The 25,372-nt window shown below is 58.8% G+C and overlaps 1 protein-coding gene across 1 annotated transcript in view; it reads right to left on the bottom strand.

The window, feature by feature from the left end:
- Window positions 1-166: 166 nt before the first annotated feature.
- The window catches only part of DLEC1 (DLEC1 cilia and flagella associated protein), a 40,875-nt gene continuing 15,669 nt past the window's right edge, over window positions 167-25,372 (bottom strand). The window contains exons 9-37 of the mRNA XM_056129344.1: window positions 24,848-24,984; window positions 24,471-24,563; window positions 22,673-22,763; window positions 22,062-22,224; window positions 21,020-21,212; window positions 20,297-20,355; window positions 19,479-19,647; window positions 19,013-19,106; window positions 18,729-18,859; window positions 18,483-18,641; window positions 16,577-16,716; window positions 13,515-13,668; window positions 12,961-13,071; window positions 12,176-12,306; window positions 11,610-11,801; window positions 10,678-10,748; window positions 9,517-9,668; window positions 5,813-5,931; window positions 5,407-5,477; window positions 3,915-4,111; window positions 3,717-3,833; window positions 3,509-3,634; window positions 3,334-3,428; window positions 3,060-3,138; window positions 2,691-2,867; window positions 1,245-1,406; window positions 676-829; window positions 380-503; window positions 167-293 (exon numbers count right to left, since the gene is read on the bottom strand). Coding sequence (XP_055985319.1) covers window positions 167-293; window positions 380-503; window positions 676-829; window positions 1,245-1,406; window positions 2,691-2,867; window positions 3,060-3,138; window positions 3,334-3,428; window positions 3,509-3,634; window positions 3,717-3,833; window positions 3,915-4,111; window positions 5,407-5,477; window positions 5,813-5,931; window positions 9,517-9,668; window positions 10,678-10,748; window positions 11,610-11,801; window positions 12,176-12,306; window positions 12,961-13,071; window positions 13,515-13,668; window positions 16,577-16,716; window positions 18,483-18,641; window positions 18,729-18,859; window positions 19,013-19,106; window positions 19,479-19,647; window positions 20,297-20,355; window positions 21,020-21,212; window positions 22,062-22,224; window positions 22,673-22,763; window positions 24,471-24,563; window positions 24,848-24,984 — 3,788 coding nt within the window. The remainder of the gene's footprint in view (window positions 294-379; window positions 504-675; window positions 830-1,244; window positions 1,407-2,690; window positions 2,868-3,059; window positions 3,139-3,333; window positions 3,429-3,508; window positions 3,635-3,716; window positions 3,834-3,914; window positions 4,112-5,406; window positions 5,478-5,812; window positions 5,932-9,516; window positions 9,669-10,677; window positions 10,749-11,609; window positions 11,802-12,175; window positions 12,307-12,960; window positions 13,072-13,514; window positions 13,669-16,576; window positions 16,717-18,482; window positions 18,642-18,728; window positions 18,860-19,012; window positions 19,107-19,478; window positions 19,648-20,296; window positions 20,356-21,019; window positions 21,213-22,061; window positions 22,225-22,672; window positions 22,764-24,470; window positions 24,564-24,847; window positions 24,985-25,372) is intronic.

Genomic DNA, 25,372 nt, shown 5'->3' with positions numbered 1-25,372 from the left:
CCAGCCAGGGGTGGGGGCGAGTTCCAACTGCCCGGGTCTCCCCGAATGGTGGCAAGGCCTTCAGAGCCTGGCCGGAAGCTGTGCCCACCCCAGGACCCCGGCTGAGGACTCCCATCAGTGCTGCCCGCAAACCTGGCCCCCAGCAGCAGGTATTGCCCAAGGCCCCTCAGGAGCCGGGCGACGGCAGGTCGTGTTTCTCGTCGTGAGAGCCTTGGCCCCGTACCCTCAGCACACACGTGTCCTCACCCAGCGCGCCTTTCACCAGCAGCGTGCACTTATATTCTTGCCGCATCCTGCAGGGAGGCAGGGCGGGTGAGCGGGCTCCGGGCACCCCCACACCCCCGGGGGACAGTGCTGGGCAGCTAGGGCCAAGCCGTACCTGGCAGTGAAGAAAACCTTCAGGACGACGGAGGCAGGGGGCCCGTTGACTGGTCGTGCCTCCAGCAACCCTCTTCCCGGGAAGACGCTGAAAGCCCCTGGGTCCGTGTCCATATTCTCCTGGGCTGCAGGAATGGGAAGGGCACCCCCGCAGGGGGACAGGCAGCTCACTGACGACCCCTCCCCCAACACACAGGCACACATAGGGCAGAGTGACCTGCGGGTCACTGGGGGCGGGGGGGCACAGAGGGCAGGGCCCAGCGGGATGGACCACACAGTCCCATCCACCCGGCGTACCCATGAGCACGACCCAGTAGCTCCTGCAGCTGCTCAGGTTCTCCAGGCAGAGCTCCCGGACCTGTTTCATCTTCACGAAGCAGGTCCCAAAGTCCACCCAGCTGGTGGAGAGCTGCAGCTGGGGCAGAATCACAGTGGCCTGCAGGGGCACCACCTTGGGGACAGAGACAGAAGCTGCCCAGGGGCACCCCCACGTTGCTGTGGCCCGTACCCCACTGCCGATCACCCTGACGTCTGAGCTCCCCCTGGACCCTGGGAGTCACTGGCCTATGCATCAAGTCCTCCCTCCCCGCTCTCCCTCCCTCTCCTCCCATGCCCCAAGCCCCTCTCCACAACCTCCTCCCCAGGGCCTTCACATAGGGCAGACTTTCAATCTAAGTTTTCCTTCCCCAGTTAAAGAGGAGGACAGGCTCGTGCCTCCTCCACAAAGCCTTCCCTGGTTTTCCAGCCTGGCCCTGGATCGGGGCCTCCTTGCAACACAGCCTGGACTCTGGGGCCAAGGGCGGGGGCTGGGTCCCAGGGGGCCCCTGGGGCATCTAGGCTGAGCCCCGCGCAACAGAGCCCCTCACCTGCGTGGCCTGGTTGGTGTACTCCAGCAGCAGGTCCTGAGTGAACACCAGCGCCTTCTCTCCGCTCTCACTGTGCCGGAGGGCCACCCCCGGCGGCATCTGCTCCGCCGGGAACTTCTGGTAGGATAGCAGTTCCAGGCTGAGGAGGAAGGACACGTCCACCTGCGCACACACGGGCAAGCCTGTCACCACCGGCCGCCGGGGGCACTGCCCTCCTCTCCCTCTCCCACGGGCCCAGCCCCGCCTGGCCAGCACCCAGCAGTTGCCTCTTGTGGGGTGCCCGGCCCCTCACACACAGACACACTGCCTCCCCCTCTCCGACCCCCGAGCTCATTCCGTGGACACAGGCCCTACTCGGCACCCAGCACCAGTGGGCGTGGGGTCCAGCTGGGCCTGCCCTCGGGAGCCGAGCCACAGGGAGGGACAAACGTTTGCCCCGCCTGTCATCCTCAGGTGGCCAGGCAGGGGCTAGTGCAGGGAAAGTGCTTTCCTTTGTGGTTGTTGTCTTCGGTGAGGGGGGCACTCCTGGAGATGGGACCTACAGGTTGGCTGCGTGCGAGGCAAACACCCTGCCTGCCATATCGCCTCTCTGCCCCCTAAAGCAGTGTTTCTATCCTGAGGACAGTGAGGAGCCTCTGGCAGATTTTAAACTGGTGGGGGCGAGGGGGCAACATGTAAGTCCAGGTCAGCTCTGCCTCCCTCGGGTCACTCCAGCTGCTGGGGGGAAACACAGCTGCCGAGAGCGGCGGAGACAAGGCTGTGGGCCCAGGGAGAGGGGCTTCTGGCAGGTCTGAGCCCTGGTGCCCTGTGGTTTCTGGGAGCCTTCTCACGGTTAGGCCCTGTGACTGACCCCACGTGCCTGGAGGGTGTGCCACAAGCATGTCGGGAACCCCTGGTCCCCTCTGAAAAGGGGAGTCAGGACTAGAGCCATAGCATGGCAGGGAGGGCGTGTGCCTGGCATACTGCCGACTCGGGTTCAATCCCCGTCATCACCTGTAGTCCCCTGAGCAAGGCCAGGAGTAATTCCTGAAGAGAGGAATAATAAGCCCCGACCATTTCCGGGTGTGGCCCAAAAACAAGTGAGAAAGGGAGCCAGTGCCGGGTGGGTGAGAGTATATCCCCCTCGCTCCCCACGGAGCTGCCGGCTACTCACAACACCAGTTTGGCCGCAACCACTCTGGATCAGAGAAGGAGACTGCTCCCTGACATGCTGGTTGCTGCAGGAGGTGGGGGGAAGTGAGGGAGAAAGGCCCATCTGGAAGGATGGCAGCCAGCCCCGGCTGCCACATGCCCGGCTCTGAGATGGGGAGAGGGACCAGACCTCATGTGTGCCCAGCGGGGTCCAAGGGTGGGGGGGGCAGCCTGAGTGGTTCTGGACGGGGTGTCTGCGCCCTGTTGGGACTCCCTCAGGGCACGGGAGTGGGCCCAACGGCCACAGACACTGACCAGCATATTCTCCCGAGGACCAAGCATTAGCCACTCCTGCCGCGAGGCTCTGCCGCGGCCCCTCCCCGCCTCGCGAGACAGAGCGAAGGGCTTGGAGACGGCGAGATGGAAGTAGTAGGGGATCTCCGAGGTGTTGACCAGTTTCAGGTGCTGCGTGGTCACCAGCTCGCTCAACATCTGGGGGGACTACAGGTTGAAAGGCTGGTGTGTATGTGCCCCCCTTCTCCAGCCCTGGGTTCTTGGAATCGGGGGGGGGGGGCAGGGGGGAGGAGGTGCTGGGGAGAGCACATGGATTTGTAAGACCCCCGGGACCCAGGGGACACTTGAGGTACAGGCAGGCCAGGCTGGCCAGGGGTCCAGGGCACTCACCTCCAAGTCGAGCCCCTGGGGCAGGAGGTCGCTGGCTGCCTGCCGGAACTCCAAACCCTGGGCCGGTTCGACTCTTAGCCTGGCAGAGAGGACAGTGCTGGTAGGCAGGGTCTCAGGGCCCCCAGCTGGCCCCCTCCTGCTTCAGGGGACCCTGGGCTCACGTGCCAGCTTCCCCTCCCTCCCGTCCCGGTCTTCTTGCCCCCAGACTCCTGTCTGGACCCCACCACTGTCCAGGCAGGGGGGCACCCATGGGGCGGCCAGCAGCTAGGCTCACTGTGCAAGTCTCACGAAGCTATGCAGGTCCAGCCTCAGGGGCCCCACGGCAAAGTCCTGGCCTCGCCGCCGGCGCCCGGGGAGCTCTCTTTCTACCTGCAGAGAACAAGCCAGGTGGCAGCTGCTGGGCCTGGGGCAGGGGTGGTGGGGCCCGGGATGGGCCCAAACAGCCTCACCTCCTTGTCCAAGCTCATGAAGCCCAGGGCGAAGCCAGCACACTCCACCTTCTGCGGGTGCCTGGGGTCTAGGACCATGGGCGTGAAGGAGATGTAGATGGTGCTCGAGCCGCCAGCAGGGACCACCTGGCACAGACAGGACAGCCTCAACACCAGCCCGGGCCCCCTGCAGGGCCCCCAGCCACTGCCCCCCCCCCCTCCGGCTCACCGTTTGCAAGGGCCTGATGCTGTAGGGGTAGTTGGAGGCCACCCCCTCGTGCTCCTGCAGGACCACCGAGACCACTTTCGCTGCAGCCCTGTCTCTGGACTTCCATCTGCCCTCATCCTGCCGTCACAGAGATGCTGAGGCTTCCCTGGGGGCTGCTGCTGCCTCTGTCCCTGCCCGCCCACCCACTGCCCAGCTCACAGTCTCGGCTTCCTGGCTGATGCTGGACACCATGGAGAGAGCTGGGGACAAGGATATGCTGCTCTCGGGGCTTTCCTGCAGAATCTCGTTCCCAGCCTGGTCCCGCAGAGGGAAAGGGGACCCATAGAATACCAGCAGCTCCAGAAGCTGGTCCTCCCGACTGTCGGGGATGAAGGTCTGCCAGTCCAGCCGGATGTCTGGGATGGTGGGTGGGGAGGGGCGGCGGGGTAAGGAAGTTGCTGCTGAGGGTCTCTGGACCCCACCTCCCCACATACCCCCAGTGGCTGTCTGTTCTCTGCCAATGCAGGGGCCCCAGCTTTCTTACTAAGAGCCCCATCCAACCAGCCCTTTTGATGGGCCGACACCACCGGATCCCCCTTACTTTGCGGACCATGAGACTAGATCTTATCACACATGAGCACGCGTCCATCCCGGCACCTGGGGTCTTTGCTCAGGGAGCTTCCCCTTCGGGCCTGCCTGCTGACCTTGAGACCTGCCACCAACCTTCTTCACTCCCTGCTCTCACTTCCTTGCCTGGCTGGGCCAGGCAGGCACTGCCCTGTGCATTTCTGTCTGACCAGGATTCCCGGGATCCTCATGCCCCATCCCTGCACCTGGAAGGCCCAGCCCAGGAGAAGTAGAACTGTCTCTCGAGGCCCTGCTGGGCACACAACCCTCCAAATTTCTGTGTGTGTGTGTTTGTGTGTGTGTGTGTGTGTGTGTGTGTGTGCAGTATTTTGTCGTTTTTGTTTAGGGGCCACACCTGATGATGCTCAGGGGTTACTCTGAGCTCTGCACTCAGGAATTGTGCCTGGCAGTAGTCAGAGTTCATATGTGATACCAGGGATCCAACCAGGCTGACTGCATGCCTGGCAAGTGCCCTACCTACTGTACTATAGCCCTAAGGTCCCCAACTGTCCACAACTTGAAAGGGGTCTCACTCTGCCCTCCTCACTGTTTCCTCCCCTCTCTCTCCCAGGCTCCACATGTCCCCCTAGGGTCAGGCTTGTCTGCTCTCCCTTGACCTTCTACCACCACTCTGACCTGGTGGTAGAGGCCTGGCAACTGCCTGCCCTCCCCCACCCACCTCCTCTGTCCACACTGTCAGGACAGATCCCACCTCCACCCGCAGGGGCCTGTCCAGCTGTGACCTCGATGCCTGCTTTCCCTAGAAATTCCCCCAGGCCCAAGGGCCCCTTGCAGGCAAGCCTGGGCCCTGGCATCTCTCCCCAGCATGCACAGCCAGTGCTCACCATGACGCTGGCAGCCTCAGCAGAAACCCCATTGCCCCACACCCCACTTTCTGCCCAGCACCTGGCAGGCAGCCCAGGTGCTGAGGAATGGCATCCCCCGCAGGTTCTGTCCCTCAGCAAAGGGACGCGGACACCCAGGACCAGACCAGCCCTGGGCCCCTGGGCTCCGGGTGCCAATGGACACCCCCTGCCCTGCCCAGCCCCACACGGCAGAGCCTGAGCTCCCGTGGGTGGCTCACCGCAGGGGCTGGAGTTGCTGAGCCGGAGCATCCGTGTCACCCTGTTTCCTCCAGACAGCTGGGTGCCAAACCTGGTGGGGGGTGGGGGGGGCGGCAGGCAAGGTTCAGGGGTCTGCAGCCACTGCCTCACAGACAGGGCCCCGGCAGAGAACGGGGTGTGGACGGAGGTATAGGCAGGGACGAAGCCCCAGAGGGGTCTGTCATCTCAGAGTCCCAAGGCCCAGGGTTAGGGGGTCCCATGATCCAGTGCTGGAGCTGCACTAACTCCTCCTGCCCCGCCCCAGCCCGCAGGACCCCCACTCCCCACCCCTACTTCTCCACCCCTGCAGGACAGCCCTGTACTCGAGAGGGTGAGCGGCTAGGCAAGCGGCTGAGCACGGAGAGCAGAGAAGGGCGCGGCCGAGACCTGATGATGGGCTCCTTCTGCAGCTGCCCGCCAGTGTAGCAGTTGATCCTCTGCGAGCTGATGGGGCAGCCCACCACGGCCAAGGACACCGGGATCACCATGGGCGCCAGCTCGCCCACCTGCCAACACGGTAGCCTTCGATCACTCTTCTCAGAGGCAGCTGCTGCATGCATGGGGTCCCAGGGTCCTCTGTGCACACCCCTCCCCCCACATTCCAGGTGACACAGGGGCTCCACAGGCTGCTCCCAACTGGACTCACGCCTGACACTCATCTATCACCTCAAAGGCCTGGTCCCAACTTCCCTGCCCTCCCGGCCCTCTCTGTTCTCCATCAGCCCCTGCACACATTGTCCAGCCTGACCGTCTTTGGCCTCTTATTGCCCCGCTGGCCAAATTTCTGACTCTCTATCTTTTTCAACAGGGGCCACTTCTGATGCTTCTCAGGTGACACGCAGCGATGGTGATGAAACTTAGGGTCTCAGACAGGCTAGGCATGTGCTCTACTACTTGGATGGTATCCGCCAAGCCTGTCTGTTTTTTTTTTTTTTTTAAAACTTCTTTTTGGAGAAAGGTAGAAAAGAAAAGAAATCGAGGGGGAAGAGACAGAGGGGGAGCGGGATCGGGGCCAAGGGGATCCAAGTATGTGGGTGGTATAGAGAGGTGAGAAAGCTAAAATATCCAGCGACAGTCAACAACACTGAAAACGAGAGGGAGGAAAATCTTTTTTAAAAGAAAAAAGAATGGGGCTGGAGCGATAGCACAGCAGGTAGGGCGCTTGCCTTGCATGTGGCCAACTCGGGTTCAATTCCCAGCATCCCATGTGGTCCCCCCAAACGCTGCCAGGAGTAATTCCTTAGTGCAGAGCCAGGAGTAACCCCTGAGCATTGCCGGGTGTGACCCAAAAAGCAAAATAAATAAATTAAAAAAAATAATTAAAAAATAAAAGAAAGAAGAATGAAAACAAGAGATCCACATGTCAACAACCAGACTTAAAAATGTTCTGGTCCCAGGGCACCCTAGAGGGGGTGGGTGAGAGCCCTCCCCGCCCCAAGGAACCCAGTTCTGGCAGCCAAAAACCTCCACAACCCAACTGCCGCCACGCTCAAGGATGCTCCCCACACGCTCGGGCCAAGCCTCACATATGAGTAAACATGACAAATCATAAAACACTCCCTAACCATTCTCCATAATTGCCACACCACATTTGATGGGGTTCAGATAGTAGGCAACAAATCATAGAGGGAAATATATATATATGCATATATACATATTTTCAGATAAATATACCAAAGCTCACATCACCCAAACTTTAACAACATGTTAGTGATATTCTATAGAATGTCTTAATGTCTCCTGCCAAAACAGAACAATCTTCACACTGTTTCCTATATGAACACTTTTTTGTAAGCATGGTCAGCAGTTCTTCATAACAGACAATATGAAATATATTATTTCAGTTGTGTTTTGGGACAGGGATTGGGGTTTGGGATGGGAACATCCCAAATTTGGTGGTGGGAAAGTATAATAGTGGTGGGATCGGTGTTTGAATATTGAATGTAATTGAACATTGTGAACTAACTTATAAAATTAAATTTTTTTTTAAAAAGCAATGTAGAGTTCATGCCCAATTCAATCAGCTTAATCAATGACTGAATAAATAGCAGTATCATTTGTGGAATATAAAGTTACCGAATGGGAGACTAACACCCAAGAACAGTAGAGATAAGTACCAGAAGGATCACTCCACAGCTTAGAAGCTGGCCTCACATGCTGGGGGAAAAGGCAGCTCAGATAGAGAGGGACCACCAAGTAAAGGGTTCCAGGAGCACCCACTCGGGATGGGAGATGCAGGCTGAAAGTAGACTATAGACCAAACATGATGGCCACTTAATTCCTCTATTGCAAACCACAACACCCAAAAAAGAGGGAGAGCAAGAGGGAATTCCCTGCCACAGAGGCAGGGTAGGATGGAGGGTACAGGATAGGGGTGGTGGGAGGGATACTGGGGTCACTGGTGGTAGAGAATGGGCACTGATGGAGGGATGAGTACTCGATCATTGTATGACTGAAATGCAAGCATGAAAGTTTGTAAGCCTGTAACTGTACCTCACGGTGATTCACTAGTAAAAAAATTTTTTAAACAAATAAAATAAATAGCAGTGCTCCTACATTAAAAAAAAAGTGCCGGTCCATCTATACAATGGAATATTACACAGCCACCAGGAAAAATAAAGTCATAAAATTCACTTATAAATGGATGAATATGGAGAATATCATGCTGAGTGAAATGAGTCATAAGGAGAGGGACAGACATAAAATGATTACACTCATTTGTGGGATATAAAAAAAACATAGTACGAGACTAATACCCAAGGACAGTAGAAACTGGAGCCAGGAAGACCTGTCCATGGTTGGAAGCCTGACACAGTTGGGAGTGAGGGGTGGATGGCAGTTAGGACAGAGAAGTGCCCATTATGACAATGACAGCTGGAAATTATCACTCTAGACAAGAACTGAGTGCTGAAACAAGGTAAAGGGATGTGGATACCCCTTCAGTAACAGTATTGCAAACCATCATGCCCAAAATAAAGGAGAGAGAGAGAGAGAGAGATTGAGAGAGAGAGAGGGACAGACAGACAAAGAGGCAAAGAATATGAAAAGACATTGTGCAAGATCACCTGAGTATTACTGGGTGTGGTGCAAAAACAAAGGAAAGTTTCCCTTTGTTGATTGCTGTGAATGCTATGCTAGCTTCACACTCAGTGGAAACAATATGTTTGTATGTGTTCACTGGCCATCAGATGCATATTCTGATCCTTTGTACACTTGAGGGGCTGGAGCGATGGGTAGGGCGTTTGCCTTGCATGTAGCCAACACGGCTGACCCGAGTTCGATTCCTCCGCCCCTCTTGGAGAGCCCGGCAAGCTACCGAGAGTATCTCGGTTGCACAGCAAAGCCTGGCAAGCTCCCCGTGATGTATTCGATATGCCAAACACAGTAACAATTGTCACAATGGAGACGTTACTGGGCCCGCTCGAGAAAATCGATGAACAACGGGAGGACAGTGACAGTGACAGTGTACACTTGGGATGTCTTTCCTATGCCATTATTGTCAGCAAAGTGCTCCTGTATTTTAAAGTGAACATCCCTTTGTCATGTGTGTGTGTCAGAGAGAGAGAGAGTCTTATCCCTTAGCATATAAAAATTATCTGCAGCAAATCACCTACACAGCTAACCTTCCAGGTGGAACAGATCGTCCATGAACTTCAATGTAATAATTAAACAGCAGTGGGTTGTGCACCCACATCTCAAGTCTCCACACTCACCCAGAAGCTCCTGGCTGTGAACTGGTCCCTGCAGCCTGCATGCCCGCAGGGTGGACACAAGGGCGCCCATTCACACTGATGAATGAGCCAACAAGGGGAGTGATGAGGAAGTGAGCCACTCCAGGTCTGGGGGAGGACATGGCCCCGAGCCCTGACTGTCTCCTGATGCGGGCACACGGCCCCTCTGGGCCCCTCTGATCTCTCGGCCCTGCCCACAGTGGTCCCAGGACTGCACCTCAGGGGAAAAGGTGTGGAAGGTTCTTTCAAGCATGAGGAACCCTCTGCCTGTGCCCACCTCAGGGGGCTCTGCAGAAGCTGTGACTGTCCCTCACCCTCTGAGGGTAGGCTCAGGGCAGCCACCCGCCTGCCCGTCCTCACCTCACAGGTGAGGCTGTCCCAGTACTCGCCCCACATGTTCGCACAGGCCGTGAGGTGGATGCGGAGCTGCTGGTGGGCTCCCAGCATGCCGCACGACAGGTGGGGGAAGAAGGCGGCTCCCTTCCCGTGAGACAGCATGGCCTCCATGAAGTCTGGGTGAGGGAGAAAACAGGACCGAAAAATCCGGAGTGACAACGTCCCCTGGCACCCCTGGGGTGGGAGTCAGGCTCAGTAGGCGTCTTATCTTCTGGGCCACCCCCAGCCCCCTGCCAGACCCAGGCCCCGAACACAAAACCACGCCTGGGGAGGACACGGCCACACTCAGAGGAGGCGGTGTGGTCAGGAGAACCTTGTTAGACAAGACACTGAGGGGGTCTTGGGTCCTGTCTCTCTCTGGTGGCTGCAGGTCTGTATCAATCATGTCAAATCCTGCTTTGGCTGTGACCCGGGTGCAGTAAGCACTACCAACATCCCCTGCCCCCCTCGGTCCTCAGGAGCACTCACTCACAGACTCTCACAGAGACTCTCACACAGACGCTCACCAAGAGACTCTCACAGAGACTCTGACCCAGAGACTCTCACTCAGACTCTTACCCAGAGACTCTCACACATACTCTTACCCACAGACTCTCACAGACTCTCACCCAGACTCATACCCAGAGACTCACCCAGAGACTCTCACCAGAGACTCTTAGCCAGAATCTTACCCACAGACTCACCCGGAGAATCTCACCCAGAGACTCTCACCCAGACTCATACCCAGAGACTCACTCAGAGACTCTTGCCCGGAGACTCTCGCCCAGAGACTCACCCAGACTCATACCCAGAGACTCACCCGAAGACTCTCACCCAGAGACTCTTACCCAGAATCTTACCCAGAGACTCACCCGGAGACTCTCACCCAGAGACTCACCCAGATTCATACCCAGAGACTCACCCAGAGACTCTCACCCAGAGTCATACCCAGAGACTCACCCAGAGACTCTCACCCAGAGACTCTTACCCAGACTCTTACCCAGAGACTCATCCAGAGACTCTCACCCAGAGACTCACCCAGAGACTCTCACCCAGAGACTCTTACCCAGACTCTTACCTAGAGACTCATCCAGAGACTCTCACCCAGAGACTCTCAACCATAATCTCTCACCCAGAGAATCTCACCCATAGACTCTCGCTTGTCCAGGAACGTGCGGATCCGAGGCATCTTCAGCAAGGTAGGGGGCAAGTCAGGGCTTTATAAAACAGGGCAGAGAAATGGCACTGAGTACCCAGAATCCTTCAGTGGCCTGGCCACCTCCCCGAGGAGCCAGCAGCCCCCAGGCACACAGCGGAAGGAGGCGGCCCAGGGTTTTCTCTGCCACTGTCTATGGTCCTTGTTCCCTCTGCACCCTTGCCTCCCCTGCCCCCAAAGTGTCCTCGCAGTGGGTGCCCAGGGATGGTCTCCCAAAGCCCACAGGCTCTGTGTCACGCTGAGCCCTGGATGCAAAGCCAGCCTGGGATCCCTGTCACCTGGGCAGTTTCTGCGACAGACAGGCCCCAGCATCTAGCCAGTGGGCAGAAAGCCTGAGCTTTTGTGCAGAGGGACCACAGACAGCCCATGGCTCCCACTGACCGGGTGGAGGCTTTTGTCAGCCTCTCTGCCCAATTGGCAGCGGCATTCTGGGAAAATGCGGGTGGCTCCAGGGAAGACACCCTCACTGGGTCGCTTTCAGCATCGAACAGTGAAACACCCTTACCAGTGTCTCTCTGAGTGGGGTAAGGCTGCCTCCAGCACACAGGGTTCTGCCCACAGCCAAGGATGCAGAGGCCTCCACGGGGGAGCTTGACCCTCCTCTCCTCCCCTGTGTCCAACACCCTGGGCTCACCCCCGCCCCAGCAGGCATGGCCAGCCGCACTCCGCAGCTCTCTCAGACACCCCCTCCACCTCATGGGTCTGTGGGGCGGGGGCGGGGGGTGAGGGAGGCAGGAGCCGCTTCCCTCTGTGTTCCCTGCCCACCCCCCTGTCCTCACAGCAATCAGCTGCTGCCCCCCGGAGGCACCCAGCACAGGACACTGGACACAGCCCGCCCGTCCATCCAAGGCTCCAGGCTTACGGGCCGCGTTTTTGGCTCAGGATGTCTGGGGGGCTCTCAAAGTACTTGAAGTGGAGGGTGAACGTGGTCTCGATGGGCGAGAGATTGGTCAGGACGAGCTGGCGGCTCACGCAGGTTCTCAGTGGCACAGCCGAGCCGAAGTCCAGATGCAGCACCTCCAGGGGGCCCGGCCATGACTCTGTGATGGACACACTGGCCCAGGCCCAGGACTCAGGGTCAGTTAGCCCTGCTGGGCCCTGCCCAGTGAGTCCCCTGGGACAGTGCTGCCCAAACTGCTTGGGAACTGGTTTCCTCCTCCTCAGACTCCCTCCACGCTGAGAGGCTACCCTATCCTTTCTGTCCATCCCCCCGCCCCCCGCCCCACACCAGAAGGGCCTTGAACGCCCCACCACATCCCCTGCCAAAGGCAGGTGGGCCTGGCTGGAAGGGGGGCCTCCCTAGCAGCAGCGTCCAGCTTGGGGTGCTGCAGTGTCCACAAGAGCCCTTGCTGTAGGGGAGTGATGGCAGCTCAGCTGACCCGCGCCAACTGGGGGCCACAGGTGGGAATGACCTGTTCTGCAACTCACCTGCTCTCACAGCCCTCCGTGCAGATGCCGATGGTCACCCGCAGCCCCTGGGGCCTCCCCGAAAGGCCCAGGACCAGCGGCTTCTCCATGCCAGATATGTAACAAGGCAGGGCAAGGTCTGTCAGCTCTTCCTACAAGAGAGCAGGGGTGTGCGGTGGGGGGAGGCTGGAGGGCTGTGGACACAGGCGGGTCCCAGCGGGAGGCCGCCTCTGACTCTGAGCAGTGTGGGAGGGCCACCCTGTTCCTCCAGGGGACCACCGTCCCGGGGACAGCCTGTCTGCAGGGAGCCTGGCCCTTCCCTCAGGAGCACATGGCTGGAGGCCTCCAGGTGGGCCTCTGGAGAAGCACCATGGAAAGCCCCCTCCGGAGGCAGGGGCCCACCTGCTGGCCTCTCTAGAGCAGGCCCAGCTAGGGGAGGAAGCCTGTTCCCGCGTCTATGTGGAGAGTGCTTCTTCCTCTTCCCCAGGCAGCCCAGGGCCAGCACCAGGCCAGCACCAGCAGGAGCCTGCTCTGGCCTGGAGGGAGAAGCAGGCAGCCGTGCTGTCCCTTGGAGGTTCTGCATAGGCAGACTCTCTGGGAAACCCACCCAGGCGGCCCCACTGCCGTGGACATCAGTCCAGGGAGGGCTAAGATGCCATGGCTCTCGGGGTTCTGGGGATGCATGTGGGTCTCTTCCCCAGGCCCCCAAGGGCAGACCCGAGCCCAGCGGCAGGAACCCGCTCCCTACCCAGGGCCAGGAGCTGGTCTCCTCTAGGCCTTCAGCCTGCCGTGCCTCACCCACCCACCTGCGTGAGAGCGGTCAGCTCCAGCTGCAGCTGGCACACCTCGTTGGGGCTCAGAATGCCCTGGCTGGGGGATATTCTGGCTCTGCAGAAGCTGGCCTGGTTCCCCAGGAGCTGACAGAGAAGAAGTGAGCCCGTGGACAGATGCCTGGGAGCTAGCAAGCCTGGGGCCCAGACTGCACCCAGCACTGCCAGTGCTCTGCTTCATGTGGGCAGACAGATGGGGTGGGCGGGCAGGGCTGGCACCACTGCCTGGAGGAGTCACAGCTGCCCACCTCTCCCCCTCCCCCCACAACCTCCCCAGATGACCCTCAGCCCAGAGCGGGCTGTCTTGGACTAAACCAGCTGCCCTGGGAGTGTGTGGTCAGGGGCAGAGGGCAGCTGCCTTGGACGCATGGGACGTGGCCATCTCCCACCCCTAAGAGTGAAGGTCTCGGCCAGCCACGGGAGAGGGCCCCATCTGTCCCCAGAAACTCCTAGGCAGGAACTGGAATCCCCTGAAGAAGGGGGCAAGGCAAAGGCAGGCCGGGCACTGCCCTCCCTCCGGGCCCCCTCACCACGTCCCAGTGGAACTGGGTGGGCAGGAGCGTGCCGTTGACCAGGGTCACGGTGGCCTCTGTGGGCACACCCACGTACAGGTCACACATCTCCACGTGGCTGCTCTGCAGGTACACGAAGGGCTCCTGGACCTCGGCGTACACGGGCAGGTAGCTGGCGGTCAGGGAGGAAGCGGCAATTGAGCATCCGAGAGGAAGGAAGACCGTCCCTCTCTGCAGGAGGCCGGTCAATACAGCCGGTTCCAAGAACCTGAAATTTTAGAACCCACTAGAACGGAGGATAGTTTAGTGATTTTTTTTTTACTGGCCACAACACTAACATAAAAAAAAAATCACAGGGGGCTGGAGCTAAAGTAAAGTGGGTAGGGCGTTTGCCTGGCGGCTGACCCAGGTTTGATCCCCAGCATCCCATATGGTCCCCCAAGCACCGCCAGGAGTAATTTCTGAGTGCAGAGCCAGGAATAACCCCTGAGCATTGCCAGGTATAACCCAAAAGGCAAAAAAAAAAAAAGTGTTGAAAACAATAAAATCACAGGGAGCCTGAGACACAGAACAGGGATTCAGGCACATGTCCTGTAGGTGGCTGACCCAAATCTGGCCCGACACCACTCAGTCCCCCACCCTGCACTGCCAGCTGCAGTCCCAGAGGCCTCTAAGCACCAAAGGGTCTGGGGGGAGCTGGGGAAGGAGCAGCATCATGGCCTCAGGCCCTCGCATTGCACCTCCATCCCAGAGGGCCCATAATCACCAGGAGTGGTCCCTGGGCTCCCTGAGCACTGCTTGGGGAACCCTCCCCCAACAAAAACCAGTCACAGATGAAGGAGATGACACAGAAAGGTTAAGAAAAAAAGAGCATCCAGTGCTTATTTTTTTCTGTTTTTTTTTTTTCTTTTTACTTTTGAGTCCCTCCCAGCAGTGCTCAGGAGTTACTCCTGGCTCTGCACTCAGGAATGACTCCTGGCAGTGCTTGGGAGACCATATGGGATGCCAGGGATCAAACCTGGGTCAGTCACATGCAAGGCAAATGCCCTCCCCACTGAGCTATCGCTCCGGCCCAGCATCAAATGCTTTTTATTTTTATTTATTTATTTATGTATTTTTGTTTTTTTTAGGGGGGGTCAAACCCAGCAATGCTCAGGGGTTACTCCTGGCTTTGCACTCAGGAATGACTCCTGGCAGTGCTTGGGGGACCATATGGGATGCCAGGGATTGAACCTGGGTCAGCCGCGTGCAAGGCAAACGCCTTACCTGCTGTGCTATCACTCCGGCTCCTCAAATGCTTTTTAAAAAGGAAATAGAAACACAAGTAGAATGACTATAAAACATATGTCCAAATGTATATTCGGTGCATGGCTGTGTACCTCCTCACATACCCCCTAAGTTTAAGAAATAAAATATTATCCCCAGACAACATAAGAATAGGACATTGGGCTAGGAGAGGAGCCAAAGAGGTGGAACATATTCTCCTGCAGGCTTGAGGCCCTGAGTTCGATTCTTGTCACTGCATAAAGTAGCATCCCCCACCTCTTAGCACTACCAGGATGGTGCTAGTGCCCCCCAATAGTACTGAGCCTGAACCCTCAACATCAGGCCCATAATTCCTGACCAAGTATCTCTCCGGGGATGATAGCTTGACCCCCAAGCCCTGTCCAGAGAGCCCCCTTCCCCACCCCCAAAAGGAAAAGGACACGATGCTTCAAACCCTTTGGGGAAAGAACAGGGAGAGGTGGCTGAAACCATGTCTGCGGTGATTCGAGAATCATCAACAGGAAGTGATGAGGCTCCTGATACTCTTGCAGTTTTGTATGTACGTGACATTTCATGCCGTGTAAGGAGGAGAAGGAAGGAAGGGAGGGAGGAAGAGTGGGAGGAAATACCACAAACAGCCTGACACACTCCCGGGGGCTCCCCAATGACCAAGGCAAGGCTCGGTTAAATGCACCACATGGAGGACGGAGGATTTGGTGGTGATGTAATCCAGAACCACAGGCTTTGAAGAGACCCGAGACCGTACCCCTAAAACACACTGTGTGCAAACAAATGCATCCCAATAACACAAGGGAGGAGACCCACTGTGACATTTCTGTGTCTGTGCCCCAGCCATTGTCTGTGACAACCGTCCAGTGATGAGTGTCCCTCCTGACCCAGTTCTGAGTCTTTCAGGGGTCTCAGGTGACCAGGAAACCTGCTGAGTGCTTGCCCGTTGCCCTTTTCTGCCCACTGGCAACACTCCTAGCCAAAGGCCTGCAAGAAGCCATCTGATTTCTTTCTTTTTTCATTTTTTTATAATTTTATTTATTGAATCACCATGAGAGCAGTTACAAAGCTTTCGGGTTTAAGCCTCGGTCACACAATGAAACACCCATCCCTTCACCAGTGCCCATTTTCCACCACCAAAAACCCCAGTATACCCCCATCCCACGCCCTCCCCCTACCTGTGAGGCAGATGATTTCCACATTATTCTCTCTCTACTTTGATTACATTCAATATTTTGACACCAGACCCACCATTATTATTTGGGATTTTATCCCAACACTCAGATCTGCTGAACAGGCAACAGTAGACAATTTGTTTTCTATTGCTGGTTATGAATAACACATGATGTCGCGTGGGCTGCAGTAGTGGCTGCGCAATTTTGAAATTCCAAAATTTTAACACTTAAATCTGGAGGGATTTCTTCCAAAACCTGCTGGGTTCTGAGATTTGTTCCTGAGTCTCTTGGATCATGGCTGTTAAGCAGCTTGATCAGGAGCCAGAAAGGCTGTTCATGGGTGGCGACTCGGGGTCTCGTTGGGACGGGGAGGAAAGGGCCGGCTCTAGCCCTATCCCATGAGACTCTACATGTCTCGTCACTGAGGGCCCAAACCTGACTGTCCAGTGGCCTCTGGCGTATGGCAGCCACTGAGCCGCCAAGAGGGAGCAGATGGAGGGACAGCACCCTTTCCCCCCTGGGCCACCTGACTTCTATGTTGTCTCCGAATGACCAGGCATGACTCTGTGGGTCGATGATGGTCACACCACAGGGGTGCGTATCACCTAAGGGTGTCCCCTGGGCCCTCACCTCCAGACTCCGTTGTCCACCTCCAGCTCCAGGACTGTCTGTAGCCGCTGGCAGCTCAGTGCCTCCAAGGTGATCTGCACACTGCAGTCACCCAGAGGTGGCACCAGGCCGCTGCAGGGCTCAATGGAGAAGGGGGACACCTGCTGGAGAGGACACTCAGAAAAGGACACAACCAGGTAACTGTCCCTTCCCCCCACACCCCAAAGCTGGCTCTGCCCCCCCAACTTTCAAAGAGCCACGCAGGAGGTAGAAGGAGATAGTCATGTGGGATTAAGTCTTGGGGTTAACAGAACCAAAGCCAGGGAATGGGGCAATTTCCTGGGGGAAAGGTGACAGCACTCCCCAAGTGGTCTGCATGCCCTTCTCAGAGGCCATGGAACAGGCACTGGTGGCATTAAAGGAAGTAGCCAGGGCCATGGCAAAAAGGTCATGCATGGCATAGGTTTTGCATGCAGGAAGCCTGGATAAATTCAATCCTTAGAACTGCCTGGTCCCTTGAAAAAAAAAAAAAACAATAAAGCGAGCTTCCAAGTGAAGCACACTCCACCAGAAAACGGAAGGACAAAGTTTTCTATGTGTTATAGATTTAACCCCTCACCCACCCATCTCCTCTGCAGTCCGCCCTGTCAAGATGGGCTCCTAGGGGCTACAAGATGGGGTCCTGGGCTGGGGCTGGGGCTGTGCTCTAGGGCTGAGTTCCTGCACCTAACAAACCCCGAACTGCAACAATTTTCCCCCCTAAGAACTCAAAAGAACACAGTCCAGATAGCTGGAGAGAGCGGCAGAATGGCCGGGACACCAGTAAGGAAAGGGTGCTCCTCTGCTCAGGGAGAAACACATAGAGGGAGACTCTGGGGAGTCTCTGATCACCAGGGAGTGATCTGAGCTCACTGTCCATGGGCTGAGGGACTCCAGGGGACACCCTGGCCCTTCTGGCTCCACCCATGCACTCATCTAGGGTCCAGAGTAGCCACCCCTTGCCCTGTAGGAGCTGCCCAGAGCCGGGCCGGACCTGGGTTATGGGGAGAAGCAGGGTAGGTGTGGGGGTGGTCTGCGGGGACAGCAGTGACCCTTTAGCCCTTGGTTTCAGAGGTGCCAGCAAGATTCTACTGAGGCTTTGGCACCCCACTGCCAACTCCCTAGTGGGTATGCCTGAGAGTGCCCAACTAGGGCACAGAGTATGGCTTCGGGGTGGAGGTGTGAGGGACAAGGACGAACCCAGGAACCTTGGTTTACTTGGTGTAAACCAAGTACCTGGGAATCCGGGTGAGATTTTGAGAGCCTTTTCTCTGCTTCCGCCCCGGAGCAGGGAAAGGCAGTGGCTGGTTAAGCAGGATGCCCCCCACCCCACCCCACAAAGCAGTGGGAGGGCGGGGCAGGTCCCCAGACCCACCAAGGCTGAGTTCCACACCGGGGCAGCTCCCTCCTAGGGAGCTACAGTCAAGCCCGTGCTTGAGGAAGGAGGTGCCCTTCCTGCCAATGCTGATGCAGCTAACGGGCCGCTTCGGGGGATGCGATTAGGGCTGGAGAAAAGCTTGGGTCCCGCACCGGCCTCCAGCGCCCTCTGGTGGCAGGGACGCGGATCGCGGGCGGGGTTGGGGACCAACCCTGCCCTTCTCTGGGTAGGTTAGCGGCTTCCTCCAGGCTCCCGCTTTCTGCTGCACTTCCTGTGCCGGCTGCTCCAACCGTGGGAGAGCCAGCCCCGTGTCCCAATTCTGCCTCCCATGGCAGAGAAAGGGGCATGGAAGTCGAGGACCCGCTCCCCCATCCCCACCCCCCAGCTGCCTCCAGTGGGGAGTGCCGGGAAACCAAAGGTACCAGTGGGTTTTTCCTCCACCTGAGAGCACCAGCAAAAGTTTCAGGGTCCCAGGGACCCAGCCAGGGGGCAAGGGTGGGTGCAACTCACGGCCTTGCCCCTCTCCTCCAGGCAGAGGGGGCTCTCGCGCAGCCGCCACACGGCAGGGAGCTGGCTGATGTTCTGCAGGCAGATGGTGCTGCTGACCCTCTGTCCCAGCCGCAGGAGGCCCAGCTGCAGGGACGCGGTGTTGATGACCAGCGCAGGCCCCTGAGGCGCAGAGCCGTCTGTCACCCAGCCGCCCTGGGAGCCGGCTCGGGCCTTCCCCATGACCACCCGGCCCTATCCCAGCGGCACCTTGAAGGCCGCCTCGATGTGTAACATCACGGGCCAGGGGGAGTTTCTGATCTCACACGGCAGGTCCTCGCTCATGGGCCCAGGGACACCCCCGGTGACGTTCAGCTCGAAACACTCCACCTCACTGGGCTCTGGGGAAAGGGGGGAATCAGGTGGACCTCCCCCGGGGCAGCTCCTTGGCTGGCCTGGGAGGTGGGAAGCTCCACCCCTGGCCACGGATGCCTCCTCCCCCAGCCCAGACCCCTTGCAGGAACCCCACCCCCCAGGAAGGGGTGGGGGAGCACCTATGGTCCCTGTGCAGGGCTCCACTTCCACGATGTGGCAATCAGAGATCTTGCCCCAGACGTAGCTGATGGGCGACTTGCTGTTGTTCCACATCTGAAAGACACCCACAGCCGGGCTCCTGGGGTCCTGCCTGGCCTGTCAGTGGCACCCGCAAGAGCCTGGGCTGATGGCGGTTCAACCAAGGCAGGCCCCAAGCCCGCCCGACAGACCACCCCACTCCATAGGCTTTGGGGTTTCTGTTCTGCCACAGACCCACGAACATCAGAAACGGCTGCTGGCCATTGTCCATCTTCAGAGGTGCCAGGAGGCTGCCCAGATGGGACCCTTGCTGGCACCCTCAAATCAGGCTCTGGACCCCTGGGGCAGCTGGCCTTCTCCGCTGGAACTGCCCCCCGACCACACCTAACTCCCCCTGCCACACCCCCCCCCCCCCCCCGCACGCCTCAAGCTGAGGACTGAGCTTACCTTAAAGTCTCTCTTCACCGTGGTGCCAATGTAGTTTTCCCCAGGGAGGAGGATGGCGTAGGGGTCCAGGAGCGCCTGGAAGGGCTCCACAGTGCCCTTCACCTCCACCTCCAGGATGATCCTGTCCTCCAGCGAGTATGAGATGTCCTTTGCCATTTCTGTTTCCAAGCTAAACAGGTGCCCGTGTGAGCGAGAAGCTGGCAGAGCCTGGGAGACTGGCCCTGGCCTTGGCTCTTTTTGTTTTGTTTTGCTTCGGGGTCACATCCAGTGACGCTCAGTGATTACTCCTGGCAGTGCTCAGAGGACCGTATGGGATGCCAAGGATCGAACCCAGGGCGGCCAGGTGCAAAGCAAGCACCCTACCCACTGTACTAAGCGCTCCAACCTAGATCTTGGTTCTTGTGGAAAGTGTTGCCCATCCAGTCCCAGGGCCCCTTTCAGGGCAGAGGCCAGTGTCTGGACACAGATGTGAATGCCCATGGCTATGACAACAGTGTAAGCCCAGGCCTGGGGAAGGGGCAACCCCCCTCCTGGCCCCCAGGAACCATACAGCCCGAGGTCCCCCATCCTGGGGTGTCACTGAGGCTGACCAGTCCCTGCTCCATACCCAGCACTGCTGGTGCACTCAGGGGAGGGTCTGGAAATGCCTGGGCCGAAGGGGAAAGGACACCTTCCTTTGCCACCCACCACCACACAGGGGGCCCCACGTGGGCTGATGTGTGGTCACCACAGTCCTCAGGGCCGAGTCCACTTTTGCCCTGGGCACCAGGTCTAAGGTCCCCCTCGTCCTGTCCTCCTGGGGGCCTGTCCCCGCTCACCTCACGGGCTCGGGGATCTCCTCAAGCACCAGATGCACCACGCTGTGGAATGGCCTCAGCTGCAGTGCAGACAGTGCCTGTGTGAGCTGGAGGGCAGGCAGCCACCAAAGCCCCCCGCCACACTCCGCCCAGAGGAAGGACAGCAGCGCCCACCAGGATGGGGGGAGCAGCGGGGGGGCTCCAATAGCTGGGCCAGGGACTCTAGGCTCCAACAACTGCCCACCATAGTGGCCACTGTCCAAAGCTCCACACTCCCAGGACGGGTGGGAGGTGCAGGCCAGGAGGGGTCAGGCGAGTCGTGCCGAGACCCCCGAACAGTGTCACATCTGCCCACGACAGGGGCCACTGCAGGGGGAGTTGAACTGACCTCGCCTCCCCTTGGAACTCGCCCCCACACACTTTTAGGGTGCTGCCCGTAGGCTGGGCTGGGCATGGGGGCACTTCTCGCAGCAGCACTAGGGGAGACACCCCTCTAGCTGAGAAAACAAGTCACAGACAACGTGTGTGGGGGATCAGGACTAGGCAAAGGGGGCGGCTTGGTCCCGCATACCGTGCATCATTCAATCCAAGCCGTGTGTGTGTGTGTGTGTGTGTGTGTGTGTGTGTGTGTGTGTGTGTGTGTGTGTTTGTGTGGAGGGTTGATGGGGGGGTAAGGAGGGGGGTCACCAGAGCATGTGGCAGGAGGGAGAGCCACCCCACCCCCCATTGACGGGGCCCTTTGACCTCATGAGGAGCAAAGGTCAGGATGAACTCGTGGTCCTCCTGCGCCCTGAAGACGCCCCTGTGGGGCGTGATGGAGAAGGCCGTGTCCTTGTCAGGGATGAACTTGATGGCGGCCGGGCTATAGGCCTCGCCGGGCAGCAGTGCCTGCAGGTTGGGCTTCAGGACCTGCCAGCGGAAGGGCAGCTCCACATGCCTGTGGGCGAGCCGGGTGGTCAGGCCTGGCTGGGCTCGGGCACGGGAAAATGACTGGCTGGGCCGTTCCCCATGGGAACCTGGGAGTCAGGGTACAGAGGAGCAGCAGTGGCAGCTCAGGAGTCCTGGCTGGAGATGACCGAGAGGCTGGATGCTAGAGGGTCAGTGGCTAGGGGGACCTGTGCTCCATCACGCAAATGTGGGTGCCCCTCAGTCCCCTCACCCTGCTGAGAGAGGCCAGGTCAGCTGCCTGCAGAGTCTCCCAGCAGAGGGCTGCCACACTGACCACCCTGCCCTCCACTCCCCCCACAGGTCCCCTGTATGGCCCTGTCCAAGAGGATGTGGGGTCCCTGGTGATCCAGGGCAGTAGTGACAAGTGCTCATTGGGGGAGGGCAGCTGATGCCCGCCACTGCCCAGGCGGCAGGAGTCTGGGAGGGCCTGCGGTTATTGGCTGAGGTTCCCTGAAGACTGTCGGGGGCGAGGTGGGGTGCTCGGAGGACGTCGGGACAGAAAGAGCCCGTGTGCTAAAGCCCAGGCCAAGGCCCATGTTCTGGGAAACTGCTCCTGGGACAGGCAGGGTGGGACAGCTTGTGTCCAGTACCACAGTCCGTGGGATGGGGGCCTTGTGTTCAGGACCTGGGTGGCTACGCAGACGGAGAGAGCCTGATGCTGAGGTCAACAGCACTCACTGACTTCAGGCTCAATAGCTACATTACTGGGGGCAGATGATGTAAGTCCGGAACCTTCCATGTTGGTCCCCTCTCCCCTGCCTACCCCCACCCCCCAGTGTGCCGGTTCCAGTAAGAAAGGAGAACGGGAGCACCTGAGGGCCAGTCAGGGGTGACTCACGTAGCATTCCTGATAATCAGCTGCTTTTTGGACACGGAGCCAAGGTTCATGGGCTCAAAGCGAATGAAATGCTGGGCCGTTAGGTCCGTGAGCTCGCCGGCTTCTGGCTGGCTCCTCTCCCCAGAGACAGAGATGAGCTCCAAAGCCACCAGCTGCCCAACTCCTGCCCATGGAGGTCAGGGAGGTCAGTCCCAGCGGCTGGAATCAGGACTGGGCGACTCCAAGTGCCCTGCCGCCCTCCGGCCCATCCCCCTTGAGCTCCCAGAAGATGGGGGTGGGGGGTGGGGGGTGAGGGGTGACAGAGATTGCTTGTCCCCACGTCCTCAAAGCAAGTACAGAGTGTCACTCCGGAGCTGGCGGGGAAGAGGGTGCTGGGTGGGGAGGGGGCCAGGCACAGGACACTGAGCAAGGGCTGCCTCTGAGCCCACAGGCTCCCTGGGCCCTGTCCCATATCCCAGGGCTGCTCAGAGCCAGGGCAGCTGCGTCCCCCCCAACACCGCTTCTGTCCTAAGTGGGGGACCCTCCCGTGTCCGTCCCCGACCGCCCTGATGCGGCAGGGCCTGCAGCCCACTCACCCTGCCCGTCCCTCCCCGCTGCACACACCCGCCCACCTGAGATCACCAGGTCCTTGACCTGACAGTTGTCACACACCACGAGGAAGGTCTTCTCCACCTGCCCTGGGCTTGTGGGAAGGAAGATGACCTGGGGGAGGAAAGGGCAGCTTCAGCCCCACCGTCCCCCCTCCCCAGGACAGGACCCCTCGCTGCCATCTCCACCCCCCTGATACCTAAGGCAAGAAGGGTAGCAAATAGGTCTGAAAGAGAAAGTTCATAGAGAACCAAAATCTTAATGACTCTGAAATGAGCAAGTGTTTAATCTCCTTGGGAATCAGAGAGGTAAGCGAGAGACTGCTCAGAAGAGTTTCTCCCTCTTCATGCTGGCCAGCAACAGGAAGCCAGCTGGTCTGCAGGCACTGGCTCCCACCCTGAGTTCCTTCCTCCATTATCTCCAGGCTGGCGCCTGGCTGGAAGGGGCAGAGGGATGGCAATGCCATGAGGACGGTGAGAGTTGATGCTGGCTGCAGCGGGGTAAGAGTACCTGGGTGGGGGCCAGAGGGATAGTACAGTGGGTAGGGCTCTTGCCTTGCACGCGGCCATCCAGGGTTCAATCCCCAGCATCCCAGGTGGTCCCCCAAACAACATGCCAGGAATAATTCCTGAGTGTAGAGCCAGCAGTAACCCCTGAGCATTGCCGGGTGTGACCCAAAAAGAAAGAAAGAAAGAAAAAAAAAGGAGTACCTGGGTGACAGTCAAACTATTCTGGCTCTTGTGCATGCTAAAGAATGTTCATGGTGGGGCTGGAGCGATAGCACAGTGGGCAGGGCATTTGCCTTGCACATGACCGACCCGGGTTCAATTCCCAGCATCCCATATGGTCCCCTGAGCACCGCCAGGGGTAATTCCTGAGCGCAGAGCCAGGAGTAACCCCTGTGCATCACCAGGTATGACCCAAAAATGGAAAAAAAAAAAGGATGCTCATGGTAATAAGATTTTAAGACTGATAATAAAAACACACTATTGGCAAGGGTGTAAGGAGACAGGCACTTTACATGTGGCCACGGGAACTATGAGGGAACAATCCACAGAGCAGGGCTAGTGTGCCACGACAGGCCCCAGATGACGGAATGCAGTCCGCAAACCCACATCGAGGCCTGACCCTGCAGCTAGATCAGGCCTGAGCACAAGCACGCCGGGGAGTGATTTTCTGAAATGGCCAGAGACTGGAAATACACTGGTGTCCAACAGGAGGTGCCCACATTCTGGTTCCTCACACCTCCCCCGCCCCCACCCATGGAACAGTACGCAGCTCTGAAAACAGGAGCTGGCCCAGAGAGGAGGGAAGCACAGAGCCGGGGGGAGACCAGTCTTGCAAAGGGAAATGGAAATATGTGGAAGAAGGATCAGGCATCTCACCCCTGGAGGACACACAGGACAGCAGCCTGGAAGCCAGGATAGCCGGGGGGGGGGGGGGGGGGAGCACTGCACTGCTGATCTGCTTGTGTGTCTCCCAACATTTCATCCTGTGAATTCCCTGACTTCCCCCTCTCACTCCTCCCCCCCCCCCGTCTCCTCTTCGTGTGTTTGCATGTGCGTGTGCACGTGTGCGGCCCCGGCTCAGGGGTTAGGGCGGAAGTGCAAGGACTTTATTTGGTGGCCATGGGGAAGAGAACCGAATGACACCCCTGACAGAAAGCAAGACCAGCCTCCACCCAGCAGCCACAAGGGCTGGGACCAGGGACGGGAGAGGAGTGCAGGGTCACGAGATGACAGAGATGAGTGACATTGGGGTCGGGGCGGGGGCAAGCAGGGGATTTCTGAGGGCAGTTGTGACTGGGGTCCCATGTCCTACCTCCAACAAGATGGTCTGCCCCGGCGCCAGCTCGAACACCATAGGCCAGATCCCAAAGGGAGGCTGCTCCACAAAGCCTGCGGTGACAATGGCCTGGGAGAGAAGCAGAGGTGTGCCCGGGGTGAGCGAGAAAGTGGGGCATGCAGGGCTCCCTTCCAACCGCCACCGTGCAAGAGCTGCCCAAGAGCCAGAATTCTGGTTCCTCAGGGAGCCTTCCCTGCATGCTTCCCTGGCCCCACTCAGCAGTGAGAGATACCAGGAAGACACCAGGCTGCAGGGGAGGGGGGGTCTCCCATAGGCTCCCCACCTCTCCGTCTCCCCTCCCCCTGCCAGCACCCTGCATTCCTCCCCTGGGGCGTGCTAGGCTCACAGCTCACCCTGAAGCTGGGTGGTGGCCAGCTCCCCTTGGGCATGATGCAGAACTTGCCGCCGCTGAGGCCCACGTTCTTGCACAGGAATCGGTTCAGCTTGATGCCCCCGATGAGGCAGAAGCCGCAGTCCAGCTCGGGCGACACTGCAGCCAGGAGATGGAAGATGTCGTGCCTGGTGGCCCTGCTGCCGCCACCCCCCTCCCCCCCTCCCCCGGGGCCAGCTCAGCACCCCAGAACCTTCCTGGAGAGGACCGAGTAGCAGGCAGCTGTGCCACTGTGTCCTGTGGGACTGGACCCAGCTGAAGTGTCCTTGGGCGGGGGGCGGGGGTCAAGACCTGGGCAGCGCTTTCCCAGAGAGCCACAGAGGCCAAGGGGCTGTGCAGGTTGAACTTGGGTGGGGGCAGGCTGGGGGAAAGCCAGGAGGGTCGCCGCTCCACGCTGCCTGTGATCCGAGTTAGCCCCCAGCACAAGCAGGCAGGACAAGGGGGCGCTCACTATTGTGGGGGGCAGGGGTCCCCCCATCAGCCTCTC

Source organism: Sorex fumeus, unplaced genomic scaffold, assembly GCF_029834395.1.
Source record: "Sorex fumeus unplaced genomic scaffold, SorFum_2.1 ptg000072l, whole genome shotgun sequence".
Lineage (NCBI taxonomy): Eukaryota > Metazoa > Chordata > Mammalia > Eulipotyphla > Soricidae > Sorex > Sorex fumeus.
This window is presented reverse-complemented; position numbering and strand designations above follow the sequence as displayed.